Below are 24,924 nucleotides of genomic sequence, written 5' to 3' on the forward strand. Positions count from 1 at the left end.
CGCTGTGTCTTTTAGAGAGTTCACTTTGGTAGGCGGAAAGTGAAAAATTCAAAATAAGAACGTCTCATGAGGAAATAAGGAGTCATTAACTGATACAGTTAGCGACATAATCGGAAGGAAATCCACAATAATAAATTACTGCCATTTAAATCTGGGAATATGAATACGAGACACACATGATGCTCCTTTGATGTTAGTGTATCGAGATAACGAGCTCAGCTGCGCCCCACGGATTCCTCCTGGCTCAGATAACGGGGCGTCCCGCACACATTAGGTGAGCCGCGATGACAATTCAAATCATTGTCTGGGAGAGAGAGAGAGTGTACCGGGAGAGTTGCGATGCCTCGACCCCTAAATATAGAGCCTTATGTGACAGCAACTACTTGATAATTGAGTCATAGGATATGGCGGCTGAACGTGAATATAAACAGTGATGTGATAATCCAGCAATTTTAAGTGCCACGAAGGTAACCTCGTGTGAAAGGAGCGCGCGCCAGGCCCCCCCACCACCATCATCCGTCTATTTGAGGAACGTCGGCCCGGTATGACTCGAGCCGTCACACTCACACACACACACCCCCACCCCCACACACACACACCCCCACACACCAGCCGGTGGCACCGATATTAGAGTTTCATTATTGTTTGTTATACACTGCGGGTGAGTGATTTGTCAACCTCGCCGTGCGTCACTGTCACTTGTTCATTCCGGTCTGGTTCGTGGGATGATGAGCGAGCGAGGACACATGCTGGTTCTCCCTCAGATATATTCCAACAACTGTTGTTTCCCATCAGTCGCTGACATGTAACCCGGGGGGGGGGGGGGGGGGAATAAATTGTCTTTTCACTGCCTTGTTTACATGCGTCCCTTTGTGCCACGAACCCTGGAAAAAAAACAAAAAAACCAAAGCATAACACTTCACTTCACCATCCACTTCAGCCGATGGCAGCTGATGGAGAAACCAGACGATTGCGGGGAGGGGGATGGGGGTTGCTAAGCAACCTGTTGTAACATCAAGAAGAGTGAAAACAGAAACCCGGTGTTCAAAGCGATCCGTCATTCACAGAGAAGACGAGGCTGTTTTTCTACAAACACTGTCACAACAAAGGTTCTGGTCCACGTCACGCTGATATCCAGCTTCACGGAGCGGTCGGCATGAAGTCTGATAAATAAGGATGATTTTAAGAAGTATACCAAGACAAAGAGAAGAATATCATTAAATCATGTCTGCTATTGTCCCATTTTGTCAAGTTTACTCTCATTGGTGCAGCGGGCCTTCACTACAAACGTCTTTCTCATATGTCTAAATATGTCTAAATCCTATGACACGTGTGTTGGTTTAACTTGAATACACTTATTTTACTGCTCACCTTTTCTAATATTTGGTGTCAGATTTCCAAACCAAACGGAGATCACCTTGGAAAAGACCCGACTGGGCGATCTGGAGGCCGGCCCGCTCTGGTAAATCTTTGAAATTCAGTTTTCAGATTCATGTTCCCGAGGGGTTTGCTCCTCCCAAATCGAGGGGACCTGGAGTAACCCGACTCTGAACAAGCTTCATGAAATATTAACAACTGTGCTGGGTTCATACCAACAGGTCCCATGCTTGCTCAACACGTTATCACTTCTGTTTGTCCGGCTCAAAAACACTTTGACCTTGATTTATTGCGTCTTGGAGAAGAGCAACCCCGAGATAGTTACTGGCTTAGAAAAGCTTCACTTTATGTTTGAATATTCGTCACTCTGTACACTGTTGATACATAAAACACCTGAAATAATCCTCTTTGAAAACTACTACAAAAGATACAGTGTACATCAGTAAACTGGACGCTGAATCCTTTCAATCTCAACCAAAAATGCTGCTTCACATAGTTCACATTTGACTTGCTTTCAATGCACAATGCTGGCAACGGGTCATAAGGGTTTGGGTTGCTGCGAATAGCTCCCGGCTAAACCACTAGGTAACATATGACTTCCATTCCCACACGCTAACCCATCACCATCTCAGCGTAAACATCTGCTACTCCTCTGCCGAGATGTCACCAGCCAGGGCTCTGCTTCGTACCGCTGTAGCCGCGAGCGGAGCAGACACAAGCCGTGCCTTTCGTGGGAGATTGACATTATTGTTTAACGAAACGGATTAGAGCACACATACACAAAAGTCCTTTAACAGCTAATGGAGGTGCTGTTCTTTCTGAGCAAACACTGTCTAGATACACTATCTCTGTTAAATGTGTCCATGCGATAAGACAAGCAGAAGAGAGTGAGATACTCATTCCACACACAGCAAAACACGGGGAAAAGTTTGCAGTCCGACTGCTTTGCCTCTGTCCTCGAAGCAGTTGATGAATTATTTGCGCCGGGGTTAATATTTGATCACGCTTGTGTAGCGTCTTGTTACTCAGATCCCATGGGAGTAAAAAAAAAAAGAAATCACCATTGTAGTAAAATAATGAATGAAAACAAGACAAATACTTCTGCGGAAAACGACACGGCTCGTCGACAGTGGCAAAACTACTTTTGCAATGTGGGTGATGATTTATTTTTGTTCAGGATATTTTTGTAAACATGGCATTTAAAGGCTTTTTATCGGTGGTGTTTTTAAGTGTTGAGCTTTTTTTTTTTTTTTTCAGAGTTTGCTTCATCCCTATTTAATTTAACATTGTAGAGCTTCCTCTCTGTCGACTACTTTGTTGAAAAAGCCTATTCTGGCTGTGCTTTGTAGTGCTGCAACAAAGGGGTCAGTATATTTGATTGTCTGTGTGTCTATGTAGGTCCACACTTGTGCTGTGAAGCAGTTGTTTGTGTCACACGCAGTTCATTATGAGGCCTCACGCGGACTTGTTTGTCAGACCGGAGCAGGAAGTTTAACATGCAGGTCCACTGTGTCAATATACCTGCAGAGACTACTGGCACTAATACTACTGTACCAGTTGCACAACACAGCTGCTCTAATCACACACTGGAAGACTACAATATTCCTCTCAAATGACACTTCAAGCTGTGTTATCACTACTTCAGCATGCAGCACTGATGATCTATCCCTCAAGACATTCCCACCTTCAAAGTCCTCCAATGAAAAATGACAAAAGGCTGCGGTCTAATGTGACAACACTGTGCTACAAATGATAGTGAAATGCTACTGGATCAACTTTTCCTCGCACCTTCATGCCGCATAATATGCATTCCATTAATGGTCCTGATGTCACAGCCTTATTGTGGAGTAGTGGGGTCCGCTATGCTATGACTCACTGTGACAACCCGCTAATAAGCCAATTTAAAGAAACAACCACACCAGGGAGGATTATTTAAGGAAATGAAACCGGGCAGTTTTATGCAAAGTATTAAGTCAGGAGGTGTTTCATTCCCAGACTTGATCATTTGGCTCTTCTCCCGGGCTTTTAGCTTCAGAGTGCGGCCCCCATGGCGGGTTGCACCGTATGGATCAGCCTGTGTACTGCAGTAACTGTCCCAAAGCCAGAGCGCCTCTCTGCTGAGATGCGAAATCAAAATGGACTTACTCCTTAAAAAAAAAAAAAAAAAGCACTTACGTTTGATTAAGTCTGCTGAATTCGCACTTGGTGAAGGAGCGAGGAATAAGAAATGCATTAAGTGGTGCTAGTTTTGCATCATACGATAATAATAACACAAAGTCAGCTGTTGTGGTGCCAATGTAATTTAAAAAAAGAAAAGAAAAGAAAAAGAAGGTAGGCATGGGATAATAACAATACATCTCCAGACACCGTTAAAGAGCCGCATGCAGCAGTGATGGAGCAGGAACACGCTTACCTCTGTGTGATGGTTATCCAGTGTTAAGCTCGCTGCTGCAGACACACTCCACTGAGCTCTGTGCGCCGACGGCTGCTCTCCACCAGCGTCCCGTCAGCGCGTCACCCTCACCGGCCTCAGCTGCGTCAGCGGGGCCGCACCACACCACCACCACCACCTGGCACCGGGGGCCGGGCAGCCGGCTCTTCACAATAAAGGCCCGGACTCAAGTCACTGCATTACTAAACCGAAATAAATGTTGTGGTAGCAGATACATTAAAATGCACTTACCTATTATGCTATTTGTTGGGCCACTTGGAGGCAGCTGAACAACACGTGTTATTTCAGGGCTACTGTGTTAGCATTAGCAAATAGTTACCTTTAGCCCTCAGGACACAGGGATAATTATATGCATTCATTAGGACTCCTGTTTCAGACCACTTGATACATACGAGTCTAATATAGTATAATATAATATAATAATATAATATAGTCGCCATCAACCCCTGAGAAAAAAATAGCTGCTAAATGCCCCACTATGTTCACTAATGTTAGCTAGCTGCTAACGTTGCTAAGTTAGCCTGTCTGTGGTGCTCAGCAGGTGACTTTATATAGCTTTACTCTACTACAGCTGCTTGTTGAGGCTGGAAACATAATTGATATCAGACTGTATAGTTGTAACAGTGAGACTGAACCACAACACAACAGTAAAGTTGAAACCAGCAAAACCAAAACAATTAGCTAAAGATGCTAAAATGCTCAGTAGAGTTGAGAGGAACTACAGATCTCCAAAGGGTTTATTGTCATGAGCAAAACCTCTACATTACCCAGAGTCACTTGAACCATTGTTAATATGAAAATATTGACAAGCACAGCGTCAAAAGTATATTTGTCCTCATAAAACAAATATAAATACATACATTTTCTAGTAAACAAAATACATATAGATTTAGCTTTTAAAAACTTAAGTTGAATGTGTTTGACAGCTGGGGTCTAAACAAGTGCATTGGAACTCCTAATGAAGTGCATGATGACCATGACATCACATTGCAGGATTCCAATGCATGAATCACAGATCTATACAGTGAATGATTCAATAAATAACACACCCTTTAATTTAAAGCATACTTTTACTGTTTCACTATGATACTGTGCATTTATCGGTGGTTTTACTTTGAAAGTTTTGACCGGAAGTCCCAGCTGGCAACGCTCTCTCACACTTTATACATGTGTCTCTCCTCCCAGAGCTTTAGAGGGGACACATTTGGCAGCCAGGAGGATTCATTCATATTCATAGCAGTGAAGTCATTTGAAGTTTCATTAAATCGCTGTGTGCTTACAAATCTACTTGGAAAAAAAGTTTTCACATACATGTTAAATGTTCGTGGAATCCAAAAAGAGGATATGGAGCGCCATCAAGTGACCAAACATCACACTGCATGAGAAAAACACAATACTGGTTGCAAAGGAGCCAATTAAAAGAACACATTCAACTGTATAAAAGGAACACATTTTTTATATTTCATGATGAAATTCAGAAGTTAGAAAAAGTCTGATGTACAACAAAACTGACCTCCTAAAGGTTATTTTATCATCCATGTATGAATTCTCCAAGTTTAGAAAGCTATACAAATATCACAACCAAACTGTAAGTTATTTAAGAAGCATAACGGTGACATCATTTGAGGTAAAATAAGTACAATATAATGTCAAATCAACATGCAATTAAGTACTAGCATAATTATAAAAAGGAATATTTTTTTTTTTCTGGTGAACTGAACATCATTGGCTCAGTGAACAGGACACCCACTACCAACTATATTTAAATATCATAATTAAGATTTCAATTACCAAACCAATTATTTCTCCTTTTCTCCAACACATTAAACTTAAATTTGCAACAGTAAAATCTTTAAATGTCCCATGGTTTGTAGAGGTAAAGCATTGTTTTTTTTTTACAGTAAAAACATACCACAACACTGAATATCACACTCTGCACCCCCCCACACACACATTGAAAGATGCATAACAATTTATAAAAGCAAAAAACATACATACATTCCTATGTATGGATGCATATCCTGATGGTTGTTTACAGAGGAACACACCGTCTATCCGACTCCTCCATCCCTCTTAAAATAATCATAACTTTAGAAACTAAACCCAGCAAAAGCAGCCATGTGTCGATCAGCGCAGGCGTCGAGGTACGGGAGGGGCTGCGTTTGTGTGTCTCTGGGTGGGTCTTTGGGGAAGTGCTCGAGTCGGGCAGGATATGTAGCGCTCATGCGTCTCCGGCACCCTACGAGAAACAGACAGCGCTGTAAGGTCATCGACTCTGCTGCAGTCGTAGATATACAGTAAAGGGTGGGTGAACTGTGACTTCCAATTCCTGATTATCCTTCACACACACACACACACACACACACACACACACACACACACACACACACACACACACACACACACACACACACACACACACACACACACACACACACACACACACACACACACACACACACGGAGAGAGGCCCGAGGTCCTCTAGAGAGCCTTTGCAGTTTAAAGTAAATGGGGAAGTTATTGTTGATTGTCATAGTCTTCAACCAATCAGAGCTTTAGTTTGACATGTTGGGCGTATTCTTTGACGTGCCTTTGGCACCGAGGTAGCCTGCTAAGTACGTCAGCATTAACGTGCGCCGTGATTGGTCAGTGGGCCAGTGCGTGACTAATGTGAAATTTAAGGAAGCTGGCAGAAGTTAGTTGGAGTAGTAAGAGTTCAAATTGAAAGATATGGAAGAAATTATAACATTTTTAGGGTTTTGCTTGGTGTAGTTTATTTATTTTTATGAACGTGTTCCTGGCTTTTGAAAACTTTTGGAGAAACCCGAGTGGATCTACAGATCAACGAACACGTTCGCAGGGAAACGAAGCTCCACAACCGCGGTCTGTGGCCGGTCCCCAGGTGGGGATCCGTCCAAACTGTGGACCGGCCAGGTGGGATGGTGGGGATCCGTAACTGTGTTTTTTTTAGTTTTCAGCTCTTTTTTGTAGAAACTGAACATCTTCAAATACCATTTGCACAGATATTATACATTTCTATGGCATAATAACTGTCTAACAGTCCCATTCTGGTCTTCAAGTCAATCATGTGGACTAAAGATGTAATTTTAGCATTTTGCCTTTTTTAGGGCAGTGTACCGAGCCGGTTATTTGAATCTCCTTTCGCGCATGAAAAGGTAAAACACAGCCCTCAATAAGATCCCACTGTGCCGCGGAATTAGCAAGAATTAAAGGCACTCGGGCGGATTTTACCACGCTATTTGCAGCCTCTCAAACCTTCTTGCCGTGGTGTACTGCAGGTGTTTGCTCATTTCTTTTCTCATTATTATCACCCTTACACTTATTTAAGAAGCATTACTTAGTGACGATAGATTTACTTACTGTTCACAAGCATGTGAAGTATATATATAGTACATTATAAACACGATAAATATGTGTGAACAAACTAAAAGTGTATCAGAGTTTATACCTGGTTTGCTGCAGTACACACATTTATCACACTTCTTAAAGAGATACTAACACCTCTATCATTTAAGATCACCAGACTCGAGAGTTTGTTGCAGAGAAAGTCACAAGAATGCAGTTATAGTTAACAATCAAACCACTTTTAGCGTCACTTTGATGTGAGCTTTCGCTTTCAAATGTTGTCAGTGTGGGCTGTCTCGCCTCTGTGTAGATAATTATATCTTTTCACAGCATGAACATCAATGGCTTTATCGCTTTCTCACATATGGCTTCCTGCCTAATGCACAGTTGTGAATCACTGGTGGGTGAGCGTTTCCTCTTTATCATTTATTGTAAATGCTGCCTGTAGATTCGATATTAGTGTCTCTGTTTGTTTCTGTCACACCTTCACTCTTACACTAGAATTGCTTGAGATTTCTGCAGGAATGAGTCCTGAAACCCAGCAATGAGTTAGCAACGTTAACTGTTTACTCCTGCCGATTGCATTCATTTGTGAGGAGTATCTTACAGAACTAAAATGTATAGGTGTCATAAAAGTTTGTTTGCCACAGAGCGTATATATTTTGCAATATCCAACATTTTTGTCAAGGGAACCAGTGAGATGTTAATGTTAAAATTAATGGCGTACAAAAACACGCCATCCCTGCAGCACTGACATGTTGAAATACAATATATTTCCTACATCGTATCATTTTATATACAATTGTATCGAACTATATTGTTCGCAGTGGTGTATAGTAACGAAGTACAAATACTTCGTTACTGTACTTAAGTCGTTTTTTTGGATATCTGTACTTTGCTTTACTATTTATATTTCTGTTGACTTTTACTTTTACTTCACTACATTTTGCAAAGAAAACTGATACTTTGACCCCGATACATTTCCCCTGAAACCTTCGTTACTCGCTACAAAATCAAATCTATCTTTAGAAACAAAATGAATCATGAGACCAGCGCCGGGGACTGTGGTGGAACAGAGACTGCAAGCAAGCAGGTTTGGTGAATCAGTGGTCCTAGTTTTCAAGTTAAATCATTGGTTAATCACGTTAATGCGCAAAACAAGTGCTCTCAAAGCCGCGGTGTTTAGATTCCCAGTGATGCCCAGGATGCTACATGCTATAGCTAGCGAGCGACAAGACGAGTAGAATTCCACACAGGACGGGTGGGATGAGGAGAGGTGGATGGGTCAAACAAACACTGGTGTTTCCTCCAGGAGGCCGCAGTTTGTGCCGTGTGTGAAACGAGAAGCCAATGTTGATTTATTTGTGACGTGACTTCCGTACTTAAGCAACGCCACTTCCGTAGATATTTTAACGCAAACCACGATCTTTTCCTAAACCTAACTAAGTAGTTTCATCGCCTAAACCTTAGTTGTTTCCGGTGAAGATGGAAGTTTATTTTGGGAAGACAGTATGCATGTAACAAGCGAAAACAAACTCATGTTGCTGGACTTTTGCAGGAAAAACGCACGAAAAGTGAGGAGTAACTTTTCGTAAGATATCAATAAAACGGGGATGAATTTATATCATTGTATAAAGAGTGACATGAGAAGATCAATCTCATGTCTGTAAGTTAAATCAGCTATAATCACTCTTTTAAAGTGATTAGTGACTCGTCTAAAGCATTTAAAAAAGGAATAACTTCAATAGAATCATTCTATACACTGTAACTTCTTTACATTCTATTCGAATGTAAAGAAGTTACATTCTGATACAATGTAGCTTCTGTACATTCTAATAGCATGTAAAGAAGCTACATTGTAGTAGAATTGTCTTTTGAAGATGAACAGGACATTTTTCAGTTTCCAGTAGTGACTGGGTTGTTACTTTCGGTGCTGCTTTAGTATCGATCATGTTTTGATATTTGAGTCATTTAGTGGATGATCAGATGGAGTTATGATGGTAGCAGTCGCCCAATTGCAGATTCAGCTTGAGCAAAACCTTTGCCTATTGTGTTCAAATCAGGCCCATAGGAGTTTACAAGGCAGGTGTCCTTTCTCACAACACTGACCTGATGCATCAAGTGGATATTTTTTGCTGAACACAACATTATGCATTTGCCCTCTACATCCTCTAGTCAGAATGAGCATACTTATAAACGCACTGTTACAACTCCTTCATAGTGTCATATTGCTTTTCGGAGAATTATGATGATAAGTTCATAGTAGATGCAAACGTATACTTTTGTACAATATATTATGTTGAACATTGTTGCTCCTGGATGGATCACAGCCAACCCAATTATTAACACAGCTCCATGTCCTTGGTCATGGTGCCACAGCACTTAAAAGAATAAACTTCATAATTCTCAAAATTCTGACCCTTTGCTTTTTTATTAACAGCATTTACTTGTACTTTTACTTTCAATACTTAAGTACATTTAATATCAGAAAGGTACTTTTGATACTTAAGTACAATAAATATCAGATACTTTAAGACTTTTACTCAAGTAGTATTCTAATAGGTGACTTTTACTTTTACTGGAGTCATTTTCCAGTAAGGTATCTTTACTTTTACTCAAGTATGGCTTTTGGGTACTTTATACGCCACTGATTGTTCGATACTGGTCTGCATTGCAACGTCAGTAAACTCAACCACTGGTCTTCAGACTGACCTTTCTGGGACCCGTGGAGGAATCCTGGGTGAAGCAACAGACAGCCGCGGAGGACGTGGAGGAGGGGCATCTATCGTGTCCTTTTGAAAAAACCACAAAAAAAACACATTTTGATAAGATCAACCTTCCACGACACTTCCCCTTTAAAGCTGAAACAATTAGCCGATTAATCAATTACTGGATCAATGGAGAAGGGGGGGGGGGGCGATGACACTCGGCAAACGGCCGCGAGTTTGAGCTGCGCTGGTGATCAAAGTCTGTTGGAAACCATTTGTCCCTGTTGCCATAAAATATGTGAATTAGTGAGAACAGACACTTTTTTGAAGCCAGCTTGCTACCTCAGCACACATTTACTGAACCATGTCCTCACCATCGAGTACCAGCTGCTTCTTCTAATGTAGGCTTTTTATGTAAATGAGTTTGAATCTGTCCTGTCTGGATGTCACATGATGCGAGTCAAAATACCCTTTTTAATAGCAGATTTTGCACATGCAAACCAAAGAATAAATTCAGATTTTTGGACTCAAAAAGTAGACGACAAAGTATTTTCCATACTATATCTTGTGTGACAGTCAACAGAAAATCATTGGGTATTATCATCATTGTTAGTTTAAAGACATTTTGATGATATTTTTATCAAAACAATATGAAAGATGAATGAATAAAGAAAGTATGTGTTGGTTGCCGGCCTATCTAGCTACAACAGATAAAAGACTCGTGCGATAAGAGTTGGGGGTTTAAAAAACCCACAGTTCTTATTGCACTCTGGTGATTTCTGAGAAACCACTGAGCTGTGCGTGCCAAGCTCAAAAGATTTCACAAGAAAGAAAAAAACTTGGGTCTTGCAGAGTGAGTCTTTTAATAACTTTTAAACTACAAGATAGTTGTTTCTACGTGCACTAATAAAATGCTCTTGTTGCTGATTCAGGCTCACCTCAAAGTCAGGCTCTGTCCCGCTGCTGTAGCTGAAGGTGCTGTGAGTGCTGAGTCTGTTGCTCTCAGTACCTGATGTAACAAGAATAAAAAAAATGGCTTTAATGTGGAAAGAAAACACATGATTTCGAGTTTCAACGAGGTCAGTGCTTGTGGTGAAAGATGCTGTACGACCACTTCACCAAATGTGGATATGAATACCTGTTTGAGTCTCACAACAAAGGCGTTACAGTTGTTTAACATGTCTGCAGGCATGAGCGAATCGGGGAGATTAAACAGAGAGCAGGCAGACTAACTGAGAGAATGAGAATCAGGGGGCTGTCAGCTAATTCCTCAAACTTTGTCAACATATGAGTGCATTTCAAAGCATATTTATTTTTGATCATTTTTCTTTTAGTTTGAAGCAAGTTTTCCATAAAAAAAAGCATGATACTCTAACTTTAAAACTGCAATATGGGCCAATGTAAGTGTTTCAGAGACATTTTAACATTTAAGAGCAGATTTCTATCAAAGGGCAGATTTGCTCTCTGGAGGGTTCTCAGGAAGTCTATTGTGCAATTGGCCATTTGAATAAGTGAGTCAATGCATGACTTTAATCTGAGACAATGTTGAGAATGAATAGAATAAGAGCGAATCTCCTCCAGACTAAATGCCCATTTGTATCCTCTGTTCTTTCTCCCATTCTAAATGGTATTCATAGAGGGAGTGTTAACAGATCTTAAAATCTCAAATACATCTTTAGGGCACCATCAGAGCAGGACTTGTTTGGTTGTCAAGACATCTGTCAAGATCAGAGGGCGACACCTTTCTTCAAAGTTGTTTGAGAGCGTGTAGTTTCCCAGTACTGTGAGAAAACCCGTATCGCATCAGGATGGTGGGGAAGACAGTCAGAGAAGGAATGGCGATGACGTTAGGCTGCTTCAAAAATGTCATAGCCTACAGATACCTGCAATACTGTGCGTCACACTGTAATAAAACAGAATAAGGAAGCAACAGCTTGTTTAGGGTTGTGAAACAAGGTTTTGAGAAAAGGTGTGAACATGAAAATGTAACCAAAACATTCACATCTCTCACAAGTAATGAGATGGCCGCAATCATCACGGCTATTTAAGTTTCATTCAGGCAAAAGCTTTGCGTTCTTGGAGCCCGAGGGGCACAGAGAACACGGGAATAACAAGTAAAAAACATTTTTGAGTTAAGTCCGTTCAGTCCACTACTTATCTAGTTCTGGATTATTCCAGTGGCTTTAATTTAAAGGATTCACCCCCCCCCCCCCCCTGCTGCCCAAGTTGCAAATGAAAAAAGAGGAAAATACAAGCATTTGCACCAAAAAGCTCTAACAGCTGCAGATATCACGACTGCCTTCAATCGTACCACCATGTGAGTATTATTTTCACCTCCTGCCTTTCTGAGTTTCTTTAGCGACGGTATGACTGCTGTAAATCTTTACGTTTGTTTCAAGCACAAACTAGTGAGACATTACATTATGGGCTGTGTAATAAACAGCAATTTTGAAGTACAAAATAAAACAGCTTGGACATATTTTAACTGTCGAACAGTTTTTTGAACAAAAACAATACATTTCTGTACTTTTTATAATGATAACTATTTTCATTATAAGAATAAGAAACATTTCTGTTTTACACCAAAACTAAACAACACTTTCCCACAAGGCAACAGGTCACAATAGAATATAAAACTGAAAAATGTTGTCAAATTGAACATTTTAAATGAAGATTGTAAAGCCCTTGAGGCAAACGTGTGATATTGGCCTGTACAAATACAATTGGACACGGACACACCATCCTCGTCTTACTGGTGACGGTAGTGACGATCGCGTGTCAAGTAATCCAGGAAGTTTTCCGTGAAGCTCGTATCCAGGTTTGTATCGCTCGTTGACCAACAGGCGGCTTTGTGAGCACATGAAGCCTCAAAATGAACCCTTTGGGGATCCAATTTTCTGGAAAGCTTCAATGCTTCATGAGGCTTCATCTACATCTTTGTAGATGAACTCTCTCTCTGTTGCTGTGGTAGCTGACCAGGTTCTTTCAGCTCAACATTTCATATTGCCAATCCGCATGTTAAGCTAACCTCAGCACCTGTTGCTAACAATGTACGGCTAACAGTTTGGGGGCGGAACGCGAGCCCATGAACCTACTGTTAGTTGTAACCCATGTCAAGAGCTGAGAACCTACACTTAGGTCCTTATCATTCAGATACAGTTCTGAATACAACCACAGTGTTGCACATGGGTGCTGGTTAAAAACTAATTTGACTGAACCTTTGTTTTATTTGTGTCTCGTGGTTGTGAGACGATGAGTGCCAGAAGCATCAAGTCACTGAGGGGAATTGTTTTTTGTTGGTGCATTCTGTCATGTGCAATCACATGAAGAGTATAAAATAAAACTTTTACCTTTAAAAAGTTAGCTATTCCTCTCAAATATCCAACTAATTGAAACAGGTACAAGGCACTCATCAGAAGTGCTTCTGACGAAGACTTTGTGAACTGTATTCAGTTACACTTCTGACCCACAAATAAACAAACAAAACAAACAAACAGCGTTGGGACTCACTGGATGTGCTGGACGTGCTTCCTGTCTTCCAGCTGCCTCGCTGGATACTCTGAGGCACCGGAGGAAGAGGAGCCACCATTCTGGATGTCGACTCGTACACAGAACACTCTAACGTCACATTGGGGCCCCAGTATAGGTTCCTCTGCAGCGGAGCACTTATCTCATAATCTAAGAGGGGAGAGACCACATCCAATATCAGCATTTTTATTTCAAAACAGCCGGATGTGATTTTCCGCTTTGTGCTGCTCATTTATTAATCATTTTATAACCGTAAAATACGCTTATAGTCAGTTCATTGTGGAGCTTTATATTACATCTGAGCCATTTGATTCATAATGAATAAAATAAATATTCAAATAATAGTCAAAATATTCTACCGAGCTCCTTTCCGGTCTTCTCTCTCTCTTTGTGGCGTCTGGTGATGCTATCTCGTAATCGCTTCAGATTTTCCTGAAAAACAACAAAGCAGCACACACGTCAGATCCCTTTATGAGCACCGATCAGCACCCGACCGACCACAAAGTCCGTATAGTTGATTTACCTGCTGATAGCGTATGGAGCTCGATCTCCGCTCATGGTCAAACTGCCAGGTCTTGAACTCTTGGACGGCCTCATCCACGGTAATTTCCCCCACCTTCACCCTCTCCTGCAGAGATATGAGCTGTCTCTGTCCAGGGGTCTTCATCCCAGCATAGGGGTCATAGGTAGGAGAGAGGGGGGCCGCCGCAGACTGAGCTGGATGGGTGCAAAAGGTCGACATTTTAACAAAAGCAGAGGATTTATCAAACATCGGGACATTTTACACTTTTACACTACAAAAAAAACAATGTCGAGAAAAAAACAAAAGGCATCAAAATGTATGAAAATACCGACATTAAACAATAACAGTATATCAGTATCATATATATGATATTACTGGATTATAATTAGTGATGCATTGATGTGCTCTTCACTGTAATGTTGCAGCTGGTGAAGGTTGGATTAATCTACATTACTTTATATACTGCTGCATAGTTTACAATGTAAAAACATATCAGGATTTATTAGTTGATTTATATTTCCCATTAATAATCTAAATCTGCAAAGTCACTGTTAACTAAAGCTGTTGTGACAAATATAGTGGAGTAGAAGTATAAAGTAGCATGAAGTGGATATTCTCAAGTAAAGCACAAGTACCTCAAAGTTGTACTTAAGTACAGTACTTGAGTAAATGTACTTAGTGACATTCCACCACTGATTGGAGTTAAGGTGTAAGGATTGTGTTTTCATACATACTCTGACATTGTAACATTGGAATCGCTAGGAGTCTTGGGTAACGTTTACTAGAGAATGAACTCAAGCCTAAAGCTTAGTAAAGTAAAGTGCAAGGCCTGTTCTACTAACCTTTGGTAGTACGTTACAACATCAACAGATTTATATTTGGCTCTTACCATGCTGAGGTCTTATGCAACCAATGAGATTATAACCAAAAAAAGAATGATTCTCAAACTGTGCTTTACCTGCAGGACATCCCGCTTCCATCGTTGTACTCTGGGACGCAGCTTTATCTGAGAATACTGTCAGAAATATGAAGTTATCTAGTTTTGCTCGGAGAGCGACTTTATGAAATCTGATGTGATTTTGGGGGAAAGAGAAAGAGACGGCTCGATACCTCTGGAGATGTAGGTCTGAGGCTTTTCAAGATCCGCCATGGACTCGGGTCTGGGGATGGGGGCTGGTGGGCGGTTCAGGATTGCTGGGTTGAAGCTGCCGTTTGCATCCACTGTATCATAGATATCCTCTGGGCAGATGTTGTATGGATCCTCCTCTTCTTCAATTTCATCAAAGTCAGTATGACTTCCCTTTTCCTCTTCCTCACTTATAAGGTGGTCAGTGTTGTCCTGGTTGACACTGGCAGGTGGTTTTGCTGAAGGAAACAGCACATTTACCCACACTACATTATATACACTATACCATATTATAAATGCTGCTATTTAAGGGCATTACTTCAAACCTATACCTTGGAAGAACTTCCTCAGCATAGCTTCCTCTGGGTTCTCGTCTACTGCGGTCATCACCTCATCTGAAAAAAAAAAAAAAAGCTGCAATTGTTTAACCATACGTTTTTGTAAACGTCATAATTGTTAGTACCAACAAATAAAATCATGTTCATCTTACATAGGTCCTCTGCACATTCAGGGTCAATCACCAGCATCGACTCGTATATGTCCTCCCGGCAACCCGAGTACTTCATCATCATGTCTTGAGAGTGAGGTGTCATCGACTCGTACACCTCTGCACCTTCCTCTGTGTGGATGGAGTCCTCAATGTGAGACTTGAGCATGTCTGCCGTCTCCTAGATGCGTTTGAACACAAGAGACGGTCACAGGGTGAACTGAAAAGATCCGACACATCGCTGGAGACCACATAGAAATGAGCTCTCATCACCGGACTTACAACAAATTCGTCCATGAACTGTCTGAGATCCGAGAAGCCGCTCTTCTCTGCCAGCGTGTTCGGGTAGTCTCCAGACTTGTTCATCACGCTGTAAGCCTGCAGCGCCCCGGGACACTGAAGGAGAATGGTGGTCAGCTTCTTCAGGCCGTACTTAGCAGCGAAGTGGAGCAGCGTGGGAAGCTCCTCGTCACGCTGATCTGAAGGACAAAAGGCGGTCAGATAAAACCGTCCCTACGACTGTAGGTCGACTCCTAAAATATGCTTTTACTCTCCGAGGTTTCATAGCGATCCATCCAAAAACAGACATCGCCGATGTCAGATATATGCTTTCAAATGCTTCCAGATATGTTCTCCTGACACATCTGCAACAGCAGCACATCTGCCCCCAACTTTGGGCAAATATTTGGGGAATGCCCTCGACTAAATCAGAAGAAATGTACTCACATGCCGTCATATTGTCTTCTTCAATCTGTCTGATTCCAAACAGCTGAAGACCCGTTGCGGGCATCATGGATTTCAACGAGTCAGTTAGCATGTTGTCTAGTGATTCGGTTGCATTGGACGTCAAGTTGAAGGCCTGAAAGTACAAAATGACTCACATGACATGGAGAGCTATCAACGTTAAGTTAATTGTCATAATGGGCCTCGTGCAGGAAGCAACATAAAAACAAATTTCCTCTTATTTTTGTTTGTATCCACAATTTGTTCCTATTTTGTTCGTAGTTATAGTCGTATGTTTATATTTAATGCTCCTGTCTGGTCGAGAGCACTCTTACGAAGATAAGAAAAAAACATTTTGTTTTCAGAGTCCTTAAATTGTTGATCCAACACAAGGAAACATACAGATCCTAATAAATGCAAAAATATCATTATAATGACATTTAGATTATTATATGTTCATACAATGATTGGATTATTAAAGTTGTGGGCTGAAGAAACACTATTGGTCCATTGATTCCTATAAAAACCCTTGGATTACACTGTGTGCGTTCAGCTTGTGAATGGCTTACATACTGCTCTTTGATGCTCTTTCATTTTCCTGTAACGCCATATCACGTTTACTTTTTTTATTTAACGGTGCCTCAACTTCTCCGCTGCTGCAGTTCTTCTTCTTCTTCTTCTGGCCTTTATTTAAGGGCATCTCTCCATTTCTTGGGCATGTGCCAGAGTATTTGCACACTGCACAACTCCTGCCCTAATAAAGTGTTTAGGTGTTATCTATGTTAACAATAAAGAATAGGCCACACGCCTCCAAATGAGGAATGAAAAGAGAACGTTTCTGCACGGGGCTCTCACCTGGCAGATGAAGTTAACAGGATCGGCGGCATCTTCAAGATACCGACTGACTTCCCCCATGTTGGTGTAATACGTAACCGGCCTCAGGCTGACGCAGCATTGGTCAGAGTACATGGTGAGTGATACCACTCCAGCAGGCATATCTGGGGGGGGAGAAACGGAAAATACAGTCATTTCAGATGGCAGTTTTCAAGATGTTGCCATCAACACTGAAAAAAACCCCAAACAGCTTCAGACCAATGACTTCCTGGAGACACTTACCAGGTGCAGTAACACTTATAGTGTATTCATTCTCCACAGTGCCTGGGACCCTTTTTGCAGCTACATTTCCAAATGAAAACTCCACCTCTGGTACCGACCAATCATCTACTTTATGCGTGAAAATGATAAAAAGTTTCTCCCGCTCCTTAAAAAAAAAAAAAAAAGGAAATTGGAATCAATATGGCTTCTTAGAGATTATTTTCCACACTTCTGCACGTAATCGTCTATCCGACGATAAAACACTAATTGTAATGTAATCACTTCAGTCTTACCCCGCACAGAACTCTGCTTGGCTGGACGGTGAGACAGGTGAGGTGCGTGGGTGTACTAAGTTCCTCGCCTGTTGAGTTCGGCGTGCTTGCTGGTTCTCCATCCTCCAGGACGGGTTCTCCATCCTCCAGGACGGGTTCTCCATCCTCCAGGACGGGTTCTCCATCCTCCAGGACGGGTTCTCCATCCTCCAGGACAGGTTCTTGCTGCTCGTCTGACACCACTACCCCTGTCTCATCAGTAGCGGGATCTTCTGTCAAAGAGGCTGCTGTGATGTGCACCTCTGCCGCAGCTACAGCTTTGCTCTTATGTTTGGCCTCCACTCGTCTGCCTTTTGAATACAAAAACAAAGAAATGATTTACTTATATTGTCACCTAAATACACTTACTCTAATTATTCAGCGAGGGCTAAAGGCTCAGTTTAAGCATTGTGAGTAAAAGTTTACTTTCTCTGCTGATAGTTTCAGTTTTATATGCAGAAGTTTCAGGTACTCACCTCTGAAACTTCTGCCACCACCTTGGGGGGGGGGGGGGGGGGGGGGGGGTAGTAGTAAACCGCAGTTTGAACACAGTAATCGGTTCCCTCTGTACTATTCCCTCTGCCCTCTCTCTGAAAACGGCTAGTTCTGTGGATCAACCTGATTAACCAGGACATTGTTCCAGGATAGGCGAGATGATGATGATGAGTGTTTTTCAAACGTTTCTTGTTGTCAGATCTTGATCACCAGATACAGTATGGCAGATACAGTATTCTATTCCAGTGGAGCAGAGTACAGCTCAAACCTGACCACATAAACCAGTAAATAGGTAAGTGAGATGATTATGTGGTGTTTTCATAGGTTGGGTGAACCGACTCTCTAATTGGTTACTTTTGCTCTTTGGGCCTCTAATCAGCTTCATCTGAACAATTAAATAGTCGTAACCTGTTGGGGTAAAAGGCTTCAGAAATACTCCACAAAAGTGTGACGTCTTTAAAGGCACAAAACAAAACAAAAAGAAGTGTGATGTGTTTCTGCGTACTATCAGTGATGGACTCCAGAATGGTGGAAACGTAGAGAGCAGGCTCGTCGTCGGCGTAGAGTTTCCTCCAGCTCGGCCAGTCCTCGAGGCACTCCGTGGGTACGTTGTCCTCTGGCACGCCGCACAGCAGCGCCACCACTCTGTGCGGAGGGTGAAGGAGACCCCGGAGCGCCGCCTGCAGTTCAGGGTCACAGAGCATGTCCAGGATCACCCCGGTGAGGAGCAGCACGACGCACTGGCAGCTCTGGAAACAGCCAAAGTCATGTCCGAGGAGCTGATCGGCCGGGTCGACCGCGTACAGCACAACGGACCTCTTGCGGAACTTTCTGGAGGATTTCAAGATCTGCTGCAAGTACGTCGCCCATTCCGCTGCCTCGGCCGCGTGCAGAATTAACAGCTCGTGCACTGAAGGTGATTCGGGTTCAGCTGAAAAGCAGAATATAGCGCGATTAGTGTGTACAGTGCGTGCATTCAGCTTTGCCCCACCAAAGCAATAAAACTGGAAAATATTACTCATTAGTTCCTTAAACACTGCTGCTCATGCCTAACCACGTGAAATTAATCACAATCAGTTCAAACATTACGCTAACGACACGACACCCGCCATGTTGTATTAAATGTGTCGGCCTCCGTGTTGCAGTAGGTAAGTAGGTAATGTTTGCTGTGGAAATGCTTCACAACATACCAGCTGTCCAGGTGTGTGAAATGTCAAGGTGACTGTGGTCAGAGAGTGAATGTCTGACGTGTTTGATAGACCAGCTGCGAGCCAGCAAGGAGTTGTGCAAACACGCCGCTGTGTCAACACCGGTCAGAGTAATTTAGTCTGACTCATTACAGTGTTTCATCAGGTCAAGTTCACCGCTGTACACGACGACGGGGGACAGAAACCCAACGCGGATATTTCCCCTTCTTCACAGCTCTCCACTGGTGACAGGGCCGAGAGAGTGGACCCGTAACATAAAATAACCTTCATATTCATTTAACCATACAGGAAGGCTGAGATGCTTGCTTCCTCTTTTTACTTTTATGAGCTCAGAGAAGAATTGTCAATGGAAGTTCAATGAAATAAAAACACATTTCCAAAGAGAAAGATAAAACGTTCTTCAAGACTAATCCATATTGGGTAAAATAAGACATTTTCACCACCTGAAACTGAGTAAAAAGACAGTTATACTGTAGAAGATATGTCGTATTTACCTGATCTAACACTTGAGTGGGGTTCCTCCATCATCGCGAAGCCTCAAAAGTGCACAAAATCACCCCAGAAAAGGCATCGTTTGCCCAAATATGTCCTTTTTTTGGTTTCTAAAGTTCACTAGAGCTCCTGTCCCCTTCAACTGAGGCTACATTAGCTCTCACCAGCTGTACTGCAGCCCTTTGCTCAGCTGTATTAATAGCAACACTCGGTTTCCTGATTTTGGTGACACTGCCCCACTTCCTGAAACAGTTAAAGAAGTGAGAAACTGCAACACAATGGTGTTCTGTCGTGCAACACGTCTTGCGATTCAATTCATTATTAATTTGTCGATTGTCGATTATTCAGGGCAAAAATAAATAAGACAGAATAGAAAAAATAAGTATTTGTGGAATAAAAAGAAGGATGCAGAAAACAGATAAATACAAAAGCCTTTAGTCTTTAATGTAGGAAACACTTTTGCTTTCTATTCTCAATAATACGGCACACACACACACACACACACACACACCAGTGACGGGCCGTGCATTTTATACCTGGGCCTTCAGTGCTGTCCTGCAGCTGAAACATCACCTAATAACGACATGATGGCGCCACAGCTACGGTTATTTGTTTCTAGGGGTGTAACAATAGACGTATTCGTATTAAACCGTTCGGTACGAGGCTTACGAACCGAACAATACGTTTGAATAATACTAGTGCATTTGGAAAATTCAGAAGCTTAAATTGTGGGAAATATAATGTTTTCGGTGGACTGCGCTCACGTAGGAGACAACGGGCTGTGAACTCTGAACCCGGAACAATAACAAACAACAGCTGAGGCCCCGCACTTCTGGGAGGCTACGCTAAACTAGCTTAACAAACAATAACTCCGCGCATGACGGCATGCTTCATAATTAACGGACAATGCATACAGTCCAAATCTATATAATTAACACAATGACAACAACAAACTCACAAGAACCAGTCACATATATTCATATGACAACAAATCAATCCAGCAGACCTGCAGCGGAACACCTACACACTCGAGGGCCATTCAGATATTAGATGTAAAAAAACAAACGCAGTTGACTTACCAAATGCTGTTCACTTAAAGACAAACTCCATCCTCCTTTCTTTGTTGACAAAGAGTTTAATCCCACGGTTAAATCCCAACTCACAAATTCGTTTCTCCTCCTTCAGCCATTGAGTGAGTACTTGTAGGCCAGCTAGCAGGCTCTGGCACGTCAAGGAATACGCCCAACATGTCAAACTAAAGATCTGATTGGTTGAAGACTATGACAATCAATAATATCGTCCCCATTCACTTAAACTGCAAAGGGATTCACTTGAGAGTCTGCAGGCCTCTGTTCTTACCTAGAGACACAGAGGTGAAATCTGATTGGATAAAAGCTCTACTTAAAACAAGCTGCACTGGAAGCAGAGCAACTGAGGAAGACAGTAGCTGTGCAATGAGAAAATAAGATAATGGGAAAAATATTTTTATAAATTATAATACATGTAGTGTATTTAAGAAAAATTATTAAATTATAAAATAGCTATAACTTTGTGATTCTATTTAGGCCAGAAGAGAAGGCCTTGCAGGCCCTGATCGCCCGCCACTGACACACACACACACACATAAATACATCAGTTCAGCTGTTGTCAGGGTTGCATGCTTCTTCCGTTTTTTTCACTTCCTTAACAAGGTGACGTGTGCGTTTGGTGTTTCATGTTGTGGAAATTAATGTATTTCCTTGTGAGAAATCAAAAGTATCTTAAGCTCTCTGTCTTTAAGAATGTATTACAGAATACGATACAGGCATCAAACATGAGCCAATGAGTGCTAACAGAGTCCACTACATACAAACAGAGTCACAGAATACTTCTCGGCCGATAAAGGGACAGTGTTCCTTCACCCGGTAAGGATCAAGGAAAGCTGACGTCTTCCTCGGACTTGAGAGCAGCATAAATACACCTCCGAGAGACGTACTTCGCCCTGTCAAATCAGGAGACAGCGTGTTGTCAATGTTTATGTGCCCTCTGAACTTTTACCTAAGATAAGAAACAACATGGTTTTTCAGTAACGCAAACACTGCTGACCCAGAAACATATAGGTTCAAGCTAAAGAGACGTTACAGAGTTCATAAAATCTATTTTTCTCCGACACTTCACAGTCCGACTGATATTGTGAGACTATATCTGAAATAGATAAAAATGTGTATCGAACACTAAAGCTCTACCACGGTAGATGATATGAATAAATATGAATGTTAACTAACATAGTTATACTTAAATAGGCAATAAAACACTGTGTCTCAGTATAGACACGTACAACATGTACATTCAGCATTTAAAGTGACAGTAAAGGTGTATCTTTAGGCTTTTTAGCAGTTTCAATGTTTAGGGTGACACTTGTAATAATATCCGGTTTATTATTGTGATTCTATATTAAGTACAGAGTAATTTAGCTGCTCAAATGCTGGCTGAGGTGATCACACAGATAGATGAATGAATCATCTGTATGGTGTCACTATTACTACGGATGTGAAGTTTCACATTTCCCAAGAATTTCTCCACTAACTTAAAGGCAACAACGCGAGGCACCACGCTGACACAACCACTAGAGGGCAGCAGTGAATCACTTACGCCAGCCAGCAGGACGTCTCCATCACCGGTCAACTATGCAGACAACAAGGCACTACAACGGCAGGTAGCTCTAAACAGGTGTGGTGATATACTTTAGCAGTAATATCCAATATAGGCATTGGAGTGTTGAGGCGGACTCAAAGACGTATCTCTGCAGGGTCTCTCTCTTCAGCTTAAGATGAAGACAACAGAGGAAGACTGTTGGGACATCTGCAGGCCAGGATGATGATTGTGCTCAGCTGGAAGAATCTGGACAAACTTGTTTTTAGGAATGTGGATGCAGCCTGTTTTGCTTTGAAGAGATGGACTTCTACTGTTAAAGTGAAAGACCAGAATTTGTACTCGTTTATGGAGTATTCATGCAGAATTTGGGGATTTGTTTTGCTTGAGGAATATTTTCCTGGCGTGGATTAGACCCGCTGAACCACTTTTCAGGCGAAGGGGATGCCAATAAACACACAGCAATCAGCAGTGATCACTGGCTGTGGATTGATAGACCTGATCGCAGCCCAACAAAGCACCTAAAACAGCTGTTTTCCCCCCACTTCCATAAAAAGAAAAACACCAAACCATCACATCGCTCACAGAATGACTTCAACGAACTTCCAGACGCGTGTCGAATCAGAGCCGAGAAGCTGTTCTGTTGGTGTTTGGTGTATTTTGGCATGTATGTGTAGGTTTGCCCTGTCCTCAATCTTCAACTACAGTTACAAAATCACAAGACAAGAGTTTATCCACTTGTCTGACCGTGACCTTTTTTTCATTTTGTTTTTCAATAATGCAATTAGTTTTGTTTCTGCTGTGACCTCTTCCTCCGACGTAGACCTTTTAATGGCCGCAGCAGAAGTTCACTCTGCGGCTTCTGAAGCTGCCTGTGAAGAGCAGGGTGATCCATGACCCGCCTTTAAGTACAATTTCCTGTCGAAAAAAAATCCCCTAATTTCTTCTAACTCTGCCATTAGCTACCATAAGCATGACCGGCCCGTTACCTTTTGTTTGGGCTCCCTTGAAACCACTATCTATTAGGTGGCTCAAATCAAATCCCTGCAGCCCGAGTTTAATAAGGGAATATTTTCGCTCCTATGTTTTAACCTTGTTATCCAATATCCTGTCTTTTTAGTCAGCCGTGTGTTTCCAGCACAGAGAGCGACTCTGCCAGAGTGTGCGTCAGTTCACAACAGAGACCTGAGATCCTGCCTGTCGGAGCACAAAGGTTCACGCAGGGACTAAGAGCTCGCTGGTAATCTGCTATGCTGGCACTGGATTACTCAGTGATACATACAGTAACAGTTTACTGCTGACCAGTTTGTGTCTTCTTCTTCTTACAACTTTAACCCTCAACTTTAAGCCTAAAAATTCTTATTCGGCATTTGGTTGTACTTAGCTCCACCCTCGCGTGTCACTTCTGGTTGCACAAAAACAAGAAATGGCGACGGCCAAAATGTGGAATTTAAAGGCTTCAAAACCGTAGGCCACAAACAAATTTGTGACATCACGGTGAATACATCCACTTCTTATATGCTAAATATGAGGTTCAGTACAAGGCTGCTCGACTGCGCTTGGCAATTGTTTTTAGAAATTACACTTGAAATTGTTTTTCACGATAATTTAAACCGGGGCAGAAATGATTTTGCAACTTTTCTCGGTTAACTCAGAAGAAAAGCCTCATGTAGCGGACAGACACACGATCACTGTGATGCGTGTGAGGAAATTGATTTGTGCCAGTTTTCAGAACGGAATTTGATTTCAACGATGTCCACATAATGTGCCTCCTGGGTGGAAATTTTACCAAAAGGTAATTTTTGAGGAAGTGCGGCCTTATTCAGACAGGTATTTTTTTTTTTTTTTGACTTTGAAACAGTTTCAGGAGCTCATGAAATCTGCTCACTTCACAGAGAAGCGCCAACAATGACAGAATAAAATCCTCACAACTGAAGTTACTAAGCACCGAGCACTCCGAGGCAGGCAGGAGGCTGTGACGGAGGGGGAGTGGAGTACTGTACTTCTAATATTGCCGACATAATGGCCATGTTACCGTCTCGTTTGCTGTAACCCCCCCCCCCCCCGTCCCCCGTCCCGGGAAAGCTCTACCTCATATCTGCACCCACTCCGAGGCTGTCGGGGAGACTTTTAAAGCGGAGGAAGCCGGAGACAAAGCGCAGTCCGAGGACACGGGAGTGCAATCTTGAAATGGAAAACTGAAATGGGGAAAAGGGTCTGGAGCTGAAATGTTATTTGGACGATAGCCTGCATAAGAAAGGAACTGTGTTTGGTTTCTCATTGAGAGTCACCAGCAGGGCTCATTGTGATAAGAAAATAAGTCTAATGTTACCTGATCTGGTATAATGTGGACCAATTACCACTCCATTGCACTTCATTACAGGACTGTAATAGGGCCGGG

General features: G+C 42.1%; 2 protein-coding genes across 2 annotated transcripts in view; both read right to left on the bottom strand.

The window, feature by feature from the left end:
- sorbs1 (sorbin and SH3 domain containing 1) overlaps positions 1-4,615 on the bottom strand; it is a 39,256-nt gene extending 34,641 nt beyond the window's left edge. The window contains 4 exon segments of the mRNA XM_076077301.1: positions 3,791-3,827; positions 3,829-3,923; positions 3,925-3,974; positions 4,597-4,615. Of these exon segments, the coding sequence (XP_075933416.1) occupies positions 3,791-3,827; positions 3,829-3,923; positions 3,925-3,974; positions 4,597-4,615 (201 nt within the window).
- pik3ap1 (phosphoinositide-3-kinase adaptor protein 1) lies at positions 4,549-20,105 on the bottom strand. Its single transcript, XM_076076616.1, has 17 exons — positions 19,895-20,105; positions 18,698-19,123; positions 17,680-18,008; positions 17,408-17,552; positions 17,147-17,289; positions 16,295-16,427; positions 15,851-16,047; positions 15,572-15,749; positions 15,414-15,476; positions 15,066-15,320; positions 14,914-14,970; positions 13,956-14,149; positions 13,792-13,864; positions 13,415-13,582; positions 10,843-10,913; positions 9,909-9,988; positions 4,549-6,068 (listed from the first exon to the last, which is right to left on the bottom strand). The coding sequence occupies exons 1-17, from the start codon at positions 19,926-19,928 to the stop codon at positions 5,957-5,959; spliced, it is 2,658 nt and encodes an 885-aa protein (XP_075932731.1). The 5' UTR covers positions 19,929-20,105; the 3' UTR covers positions 4,549-5,956.
- Positions 20,106-24,924: the final 4,819 nt, after the last annotated feature.

The sequence above is a fragment of the Anarhichas minor genome, unplaced genomic scaffold (assembly GCF_050575085.1).
Source record: "Anarhichas minor isolate MPS153535 unplaced genomic scaffold, ASM5057508v1 ptg000058l, whole genome shotgun sequence".
In the NCBI taxonomy this organism is placed as follows: Eukaryota; Metazoa; Chordata; class Actinopteri; order Perciformes; family Anarhichadidae; genus Anarhichas; species Anarhichas minor.

What these genes read in the sequence shown, in the direction of transcription:
- pik3ap1 (XM_076076616.1), bottom strand. Translation starts at nt 19,928, where the DNA reads ATGATGGAGGAACCCCACTCAAGTGTTAGATCAG. An exon ending in GCTCCATACGCTATCAGCAG is followed by an intron (nt 13,865 to 13,955) that starts GTAAATCAACTA and finishes GTTGTTTTTCAG; the next exon opens with GAAAATCTGAAGCGATTACG. An exon ending in GAAGACCGGAAAGGAGCTCG is followed by an intron (nt 13,583 to 13,791) that starts GTAGAATATTTT and finishes CTCCCCTCTTAG; the next exon opens with ATTATGAGATAAGTGCTCCG.